The sequence below is a fragment of the Nematolebias whitei genome, chromosome 1 (genome assembly GCF_014905685.2).
Source record: "Nematolebias whitei isolate Nwh7 chromosome 1, NemWhi1, whole genome shotgun sequence".
In the NCBI taxonomy this organism is placed as follows: Eukaryota; Metazoa; Chordata; class Actinopteri; order Cyprinodontiformes; family Rivulidae; genus Nematolebias; species Nematolebias whitei.
This window is the reverse complement of record NC_056498.1, coordinates 1,651,323-1,659,889: the sequence shown is the minus strand read 5'-3', so window position 1 is coordinate 1,659,889 and position 8,567 is coordinate 1,651,323. Positions and strand designations below refer to the sequence as shown.

At 41.7% G+C, this 8,567-nt stretch overlaps 1 protein-coding gene across 1 annotated transcript in view; it reads right to left on the bottom strand.

The window, feature by feature from the left end:
* Positions 1 to 2,768: 2,768 nt before the first annotated feature.
* gal3st4 (galactose-3-O-sulfotransferase 4) overlaps positions 2,769 to 8,567 on the bottom strand; it is a 40,917-nt gene continuing 35,118 nt past the window's right edge. Inside the window, exon 4 of the mRNA XM_037681425.1 lies at positions 2,769 to 3,836. Coding sequence (XP_037537353.1) covers positions 2,769 to 3,836 — 1,068 coding nt within the window. The remainder of the gene's footprint in view (positions 3,837 to 8,567) is intronic.

Below are 8,567 nucleotides of genomic sequence, written 5' to 3'. Positions count from 1 at the left end.
TGAGATGACTTCTTTTGTGACATGACACTATATAATATAAGGTCTGATAGTCCGGTAGACTCAGTTCGATTGGGGACCAAAATTGGGAATATTTGTTTACATTTTCAGCTGATGTGGTTCACATTCACACTGTACTGTCAATCGAGCCAACCTGCCCCCCCCCCCCCACCTGTGGTGGTGCTGCACAAATAACTACTGAAGGAAATGGCACAAAAACCAATGAAGAAGACATTGAGCACAACTTACTTCTAGAAATAAAAACAAAAATGGAGTGGCATCAAATTTTAGCGGTTTTAGGATTTCTGTTTTGTCTGTGGCATATGTGTCAAACAAACATTTTCCAAAAATGGATTCATGAGCATAAGATGAGGCAGAAAACCATGGAGAATGTTGTTTTTAACACAAGGTGGAAGTGGTTAATTTGAGCCAGATCCTGCCAGTACAAAATCCAGGAACTCTCATTTTGACTGCTCGGATCCGGCAACTTAAATCTCCGCCCATAAAAAAGTCCAAAGTCATTGCGCATTTTTATTTTGAGTCTTTATTAAAAATACAACGAGAGGAGACGTTCTGTGGAGAGAATGTTCCAGCCGCAGCAGGTGCACCAGCTCGTGCGCACGCTCATGCCCAGCAGACACAGCCCACATGTCCCGCAGGGATGAGTGTCTTCATCCACCTTCAGCTGTGTGCCGAGACTTTGCACATTTTACGCACAAGAGCATCTCCAGAAAGCTCTGCAGAGCGCGCACAACCGCTGATGTATCAGAACTCCTGCATACATTTCAAAGATCCATCCATCATCTTCTGCTTATTCCGAAGTCGGGTCGCAGGGGCAACAGCTTGAGCAGGGAGGCCCAGACATCTCTTTCCACAGCCACCTCTTCTGGGATTCCAAGGCGTTCCCAGGCCAACCGAGAGACAGTCTCTCCAGCGTTTCCTGGGTCTTCCCCAGGGTCTCCTCCCAGTTATAAAAAAGCTTACAGTAAAAAGAAAATGACTGAAATGTTTGATGTATATTATTCACATTACATCACGTTTTAAAACAATGGCATTAATTTGTCAAATAACAGTGATCAAATGTCAAAAAGACAGTCCAATTTATTATTTAAAATGGATGAATGGATTGTCCTTAGCTGGACAACAGAGAATTGAAGCACCTGAAGGCAGTGGTGATAGAGACTGGAGCAGAACAACGCGCAGGACTGAATTCAGCTGAGAAAAGTTTGGGTCGGACAGTGAGTGTGTGTGCGCGTGTGTGTGTGTGTGTGGGGGGGATGCTTGACAGAATCGGGACAGAATTTCAATTCAACCTTTATTTATACAGGTTGTTAGTCTCATTGAACCTTGAGGACTCATTTACAAGAGAGACCTGTTTTTAATCAATTTAATCAAATGTTTACAGATGTTTAACAACCTGTTAAAATACACCAAAATGCAGGAAATGGCATCTTTTTTTATTCCAAATTTTCTGGGGAATGACCCACGGACACCCCCCCCCCCCCCCAAGCTATTTGTGTGCTGGCATAAATTGGTTTACGAATTAAGTCCTGCAAGGTGGCTAACGTTTCCGTATAAGGTACAAGAAATGCGCATATTTACACAGAATGCCCTGCGCTGTAGTCCACTTCCTGCATTTGGAGAAGTCTTTGGTCCGCTTGCATTCACAATGCACTCAAACCGCACCAGAGTTCACTTCAACCGAACTGAGACCTAGGTATTTAAGCAGATCAGAGTTTCATTGCACATTCACACCTCTCCAAACGAACCAGACTTTCCAGGCAAACGAAATAGTTTAAAGCAGACTAAACAGGGCTGGCGTGATGCACCCCAAATAAACGGAATTGAACTGACACTTTCAAAGTAACTTTGGAATGAACCCAATTCAAGATGGTTACCAGAGCTAATCAGCCTACAGAAAATGGCAGTAACAAAGTGAGTTGTACAGATATTGAATATTGTGGGAGAAAACACATACTCCTAGCATCAAAATATTATGTAAGATCATGCGTAACATTGTTTTTAAGATTTTACCAAAAAATTGAAAATGCTAGGAGGCAGCGAGTGATATGCATTCCACTAAGGAATGGCACTCTTACAATATTTAAGATGCCTTTTCAGCCTGGTTTTACCAAAACCACAAAATGTCCCTGATGTTTCAAAAATACTTTTGTGGCAAAATGGGTCCGACACAGTTAGAAAAGTGGTTTTAATGTTGTGGTTGATGAATATGGTCAGAACACAGATGTTCATGTGTCTGCTCTCAAATAAAGAGTGATATCAAGGCCATGTCCATATTTGAAGAATGCATCTTATAAAAAACAAGCAAAAAAAAAAAAAAACCGGTACAAACAACCTTTGTCTACAGCAGGGGTGGCAAACCCACTTATTAAAGGGGGCCACAATTAAAACATTTTTCAAACTAAGGGCCGGATTCAGAATCTACATTAACTCCAGTTAGATACCCAACATCTTTTCTTGGTTGCAGGTTCCTCAACAAGAGTTTAATTGGTCTCATTCGACGTTCTCTGTTGTACTTTTGACATCAAAATCAAAGATTACTGAAAAAATTAAAGTGATAAAAGTATTTTACATTTAAAATAACATCTTGGGGGCCAGATAAGATGTCAACGAGGGCCACATTTGGCACCCAGGCCTTGAGTTTGACACATATGGTCTACAGCAATAAAAACGTCCAAGAAGAAAATACACGGCTTACAAATGAGAGGAAAACAGGCAGAAACACACGTGTGTAAATAAACGCAGTAAAACTATCTAAACATTCTTTTTTCATGCATTTGTACTAAAGTTTGGTTCCTCTTGAAGAAATTACTTCTATCCCAGTCTTTATTGCCCTCCTCTTTAGTCTCTCTTTTCCTGGATGAATCCAGACTTAAAAAGGCTCCACCGACAGCTACCATAAGGACCTGGTTCTGCTGTCCTGGCGGAACCTGGACGACAGAGGTCTGTGGAAACTGCTTGAAGTCTAACAAGTCTTTGTATTGGATCTCAGGCCTGATCATCCTCACGCAGGACGTCCGGGTGACATTGTCCAGCCCAGGCTGCAGCTCATAGCCAAGGATTTTCACTAAACCGCTCTGGAAAGGCCGGATGTTTTTATCTCTGATCCGGTGAGCCTCTACAGGCTTCCCTCCATCTCTGAGACAAACTCGAGCCAAAACTTCCCGACGCATCCTGAGCAGAGCTACCTCTCGCTCCATTTGAGTATGACCAAACCTGTTGACATCTTCCCAGAAGGTCCTGTTGAAGGCTCTGTACAAGGACCAGTCTAAGGCGTTCCATTGTCGCAACCTTTCCCGCTGATTCTCTGTTAGTGACTGATTTGGGGGCACTTTTGCTTGTTTATTCCCACCTTTAAGACCAACGCCAGCAGCTGCTTTGCCTACCCAGCTTCCACTCATTCCTCCATTGATGCTTGGCTTCTGCTGTCGAGCATTAAGGCTGAATGAAACAACGGCGTCCAGCGGCCAACAGAGAGCATGCCTCAGGAGAATCATCGACTGGTCAAAGTACTCAGACACTAAAATCAGCTTAAAGGTCTGTCGGATCAAGTCCTCCCCACGCCGAGCCAATGCCAAGGAAAAATTAGCATTGTGATCCAGGCCAAAGTCAAACCACAGCAGATTTTTGGCGTAGTGGTTGTTGCGGAGATGAGGGTCATAGAATTTCCTAGGGTCATCAGCAAAGTCCCCTAATCCTTTGGCTTTCCGAAATGCTGGAGCAACTTCTTTATAATAGGCGAAGGAAGACTCAGCCAGAGCCACAGGTTCCCTGATGATGGAAAAGTAGAACGTGTCTGCGAGCATCACTTTCTCCACCTAAAGATCCAAAACAAAGAAAAAAAGAGATCAAACATCAAGGACATTTGGAATTCAACAACGTAACCTTCAATAAAAATATTCAACATGACCCTTACTTAGCTTTTATTATAGTGTTCAAAATATTTAGAAATACTGGTGTGATAGAATGTTACATTAGTTAATATTAAACTTCTACACTTTTGCATGACACCATTTAGTTGATCTCCTTTTGTCAACCAAATAATGCGTTACTGTGCAATTATTGGCAAGAATACAAAGGTATATGCTGTTGGAGCTGAGGTTGCGAGTCCATCAGTCTGCATGATACACTCAACGGTCTGACGGGCTCTGCGGTCTGACGGGCTCTACGGTCTGACGGGCTCTTCGGTCTGACGGGCTCGTCGGTCTGACGGGCTCTTCGGTCTGACGAGCTCTTCGGTCTGACAGGCTCTTCGGTCTGATGGGCTCTACAATTTGCAGCCTGAGACACTACAGTCCGATACGTTCTATGTTCTGATAGTCTGTATGGTCTGATAATTTTTATGTTCTGATAGTCTCTACGGCGGGGTATTCAATTAAAACTCACTGAAGTCCATTTACTAAAATTTCCTCCTAGTAAAAGGTCTGAACGAAAGTCCATCTTTAGTCTTGAATGGTCTTCCCTAATAATACCGTATTTTCAGTCATAACCGTTGCTCCGCCGTATAAGTTGCATCAATCCATATTTGTCTAATAAAGTGGAAAAATCCATAAATATGTTGCTTCGCCACATACATCGCATCTATTTTGCCTCACTACTGATGTGTCACGTTTGTTACGTATCAACGCTGACAACCCGGAAATGTGGTCCGAATCCGGAAATGTGGGCCGGTGTTGTGCCAAAAATTGATGACCTGCCAAATGGTGGCCGCGGGAGCATGCACGGGAGGACTTTAACAAGAATTTAACAAGATTAACACTTCAATTCAATTCAATTGAATTCAGTTTATTTATATAGCGCCAAATCGCAACAAAGTTGTCTCAGAGCACTTTACAGAAACATTCACATACATAAAAGCCAATTAGTAAAGTTCTCTAGCTAAGGAATCCAGCAGACAAGTTGAATCTTGGCTTCGATGCAGTCTCCCATCCTGAGCAAGCACAGCGGCAACAGTGGAAAGGAAAAACTCCCTTTTAAAAGGAGGAAACCTCCAGTAGAACCAGGCTCAGGACAACTTAAAAACAATTATTTGTTCGCTCTAAATTATAGTAAAGGTGTGTCTCAATCTAACGTTTGCTTAATAAATGCACTTTGACAGTCAACTCAGCTGTATTTGTAAAGCCGATAACGCAGAAATAAACGCATGCATGCGACGAGTCACTCTGCAAATTTAACAAGATAAACATGTAAAAACAATTATTTGTTTGCTCGAAATTATAGCAAAGGTGTGTCTCAGTTGAGTTGTAGATGAACATATATCTGTGATATATTCATAAATTAAACGGATTCTTTCATTTTTCTGGACTGAATAATATCGTGCATTGAATTATTAAATGTGACGTGAGACGTTAATTTTCTTTGACCCATCAAAATGAATGCGGTCATTTATTAACAGAATCAAAGTTTAACATCAAACATTTACATTAATTTGGCAAAATTGATTACAATAACAGCTTAATTAATTAGCTTTACAGTCAGGAAACCATACGGCCATGATTTCCCTTGCAACTTTAAACCAACAGACATTTCTGAAAATATCTGGATTAATTACTGGCAGGATAGAATAGTTTTAAAGAGGGAAAATGAAGTTTATCTTGAGAGAGATGGGTGAGGGAATTTGTCTGTTATAACCAGAACAACACGCTCCTTTGGACCCAGCTTAACCAACGGTACACTTTGCGGTTGAAGATCGACTCTTTTACCTTTGCAGACGATAGTTCGGCCTCGGTGTAGAGTTCTCTTCCAACGCTTTCCAGCGTCTCCGTAAGGATAGTAGGGAACCGTTCGGAGTCGTGAGATCATCCCAGAACAGACTTCTTCATAGTTCCTCTGAACTTCTCTCGTTCAGCTTAGTTGCCGTTGTTCTCCAGCATTCTGAACTCTGCATTCTCTCTCCGCACTCTCTCGCACTCTCTTGGAACTAGGAAGTGTTGAACCTTTTAAAGAGGTCACTTCCGGTTCCTCTGAGAGCTTCCTGATTGGTCGATACGCCAAACAGGGGTGTGTTTTAGTGATGTAAGAGGTTATTAAAAGTCAAGGGAAAAAGATTAGATTGTTTAAGAACAGACAGAAGATGTTTTGAAGAACCCGAGACTTCGTGGAGTCAATTCTCTCATATCTGTCTGAAAAAGTTAAACATGACATTTCTTTCCAGTAAACTTGTAGTTGACCGAAACTTGACCTTTGACCAACTTACACTTGCTCATTTCAGACAGAAGATCAAGAAAATGAATAATTACTTTTGTAACAAACATTAAAATGATTTCTACTTTGAATGAGGATTAAAAATCATTAATACTGTTTCACAGTTGATTTAAAATGAGTAGTTCACTTCAACATTTAAAAATGGTTTGAACTAAACACACTTTTGATTATCGCGACATTTGTAAAATAGTAATGATAATAAAAAGAGAGTGTTCTTTCAATTGATCAGTGCAGGACACTTAGAAAGTCTCTGGATGAACTTAATTTTGTGTTTCTGGACTCAAATCAATGAAATAACAGTTCTTGTCCCAGAAAGGCCCTCATGGCCAGATTTGACCTGAGGCTTAGTTCACTACAGAACTATTCCTTAAAAAATGCACTTTAATGGTCAAATCAGCTGAATTTCAAAAATAGTTTTGCTGCTGAGGTGCTCTGGAAGCGCGCAGAGGGAGGAAAAAAAAAGAAGGAACGCTACTCGTTCCTTCAAAATTTAACAAGATAAACACCTAAAAACAATTATTTGTTTGCTTGAAATTATAGCAAAGGTGCGTCTCAGTCTAATGTTTGCTTAATAAATGCACTTTAATGGTCAAATCAGCTGAATTTCAAAAATAGTTATGCTACCTCGGTGCTCCGGGAGCGCGCAGGAGGAGGAAATCAGGAAGGAAGAACGCTGCTCGTTTCTTTGCAATTTAACAAGAAATGCACCTAAATAATTATTTGTTTGCTCTAAATTATAGCAAAGGTGTGTCTCAGTCTAATGTTTGCTTAATAAATGCACTTTACTGGTCAAATTAGCTGCACTTCGCCAGGGTGGTGCAGCTGGTTTGACGGTGGGTCCAAGCAGCAAGCAGAATGATGGTGAGGGTCTATGGCAAGCCAATTGTGTCATTAATAGCTGGTAAACATTCTCAGTCATACAGGACATGGTAAATTCAAAAAAGTTCAAGAAAAAAGAATACATTATAAAGTAAAGTATAATAAATAAAGTCCAATTGTTTTTGTCCTGAACTTTTTTGAATCTGTCATTATAGCCACGTTTACCTATTACTAGGGCTGGGTACCTTTCTAAAAAATTCGGTAGCGGTACCGGTGTTGGTACCTTCACTTCGGTGTCGGTTCCTGGACGGTTCTTTTTTCGGTACCAATTTTGTAATCAATATAAATTCTAACAAGAAGAAAATTACATTACACATTATAGTACAAATCGTGAGTTTTATTTTTTAACTTTGCTATTTTTCCATTCCAAGCAATTTTCTTACATAAGCATAAACAAATAATTTCCAGGTCAATAGAACAGTTGCAAACCAGTGACACGTCAGTGTCTATTGCTCACTGCTACACATTGAGGAGGACCATGTCACTTAGCAGTTTTTCTTCAGAAAAATCAACATGTCTGCTTTCTCTGGACACAAACGAGCCCGCTCATGGCTGACGGTGTCTCCAGCAATAGGAAATGTTCGCTCTGAGGGTGTGGATGATGCTTGTTGCACACACAGATACCTGGTTGCCAGTTTGATAGCACTGGCATAGTGTCCCTCACATTCCACCAGCAGGTCCCTGGATTCACTGAGGTAAGAGCAGAGAAATACGTTGGCCGACGTATCATCCCGCCATTCTCCGGTAACCAGCTCACCGCGAAGCTGACGGACAGAATTCATCAGTGCTCGTCGCAGGTGGGGGCAGCAACCAACAACATCGCTATGCTAGCCCTTAGTAGAGGTAAGTAAGCTGTAAAGGATATTCTGATGCAGGCTCAAAAGGATATTGTTGACCAGTTAAACTTTTATCTCTCAGCCTAGATAATGTTTGTGAGCAATAATAACACAACCATGTTATTGTTGATGCTTTGTGTTCTAATGTCAATTAGGGAGATGATAAGAGCCCTAAACCCCAGCGAACCACAGAGAAGATTCAGGAAGAGACACAGAGGTACAGAAGTCTGCATCAACCCTAACCCCTAAAACAGCTGACAAACTGGGTTCTAGAGGAGGGACGGTGGGAAAGCCCTGCTCCGTGAGCCATTTGACTTTCGTGATGGCCGCGTAGGAGGCAACCGGAGCCCACAAATTTAAGGGATCGTTGGCTGAACCCAGGAGGAGGGTGGACACAGCTGGGAAACAGGGCCACACCAGGTCCCGGTGTCCAATGAGCTGGGTGGCAAACCTTCCAGCCAATAGTGTCGATTTGGCTGGGGCCGCCAGTTTGGGCATTTCCAGGTCGCAAGCTCTTGGTGATCTTCCGACTATCTCCGTAAGCTTGTGGAGCAGAGTGGTTGACGATTCCTGAGCGCTTAGTTTGGTTTGGCATGGTTTATATATATATATATATATATATATATATAT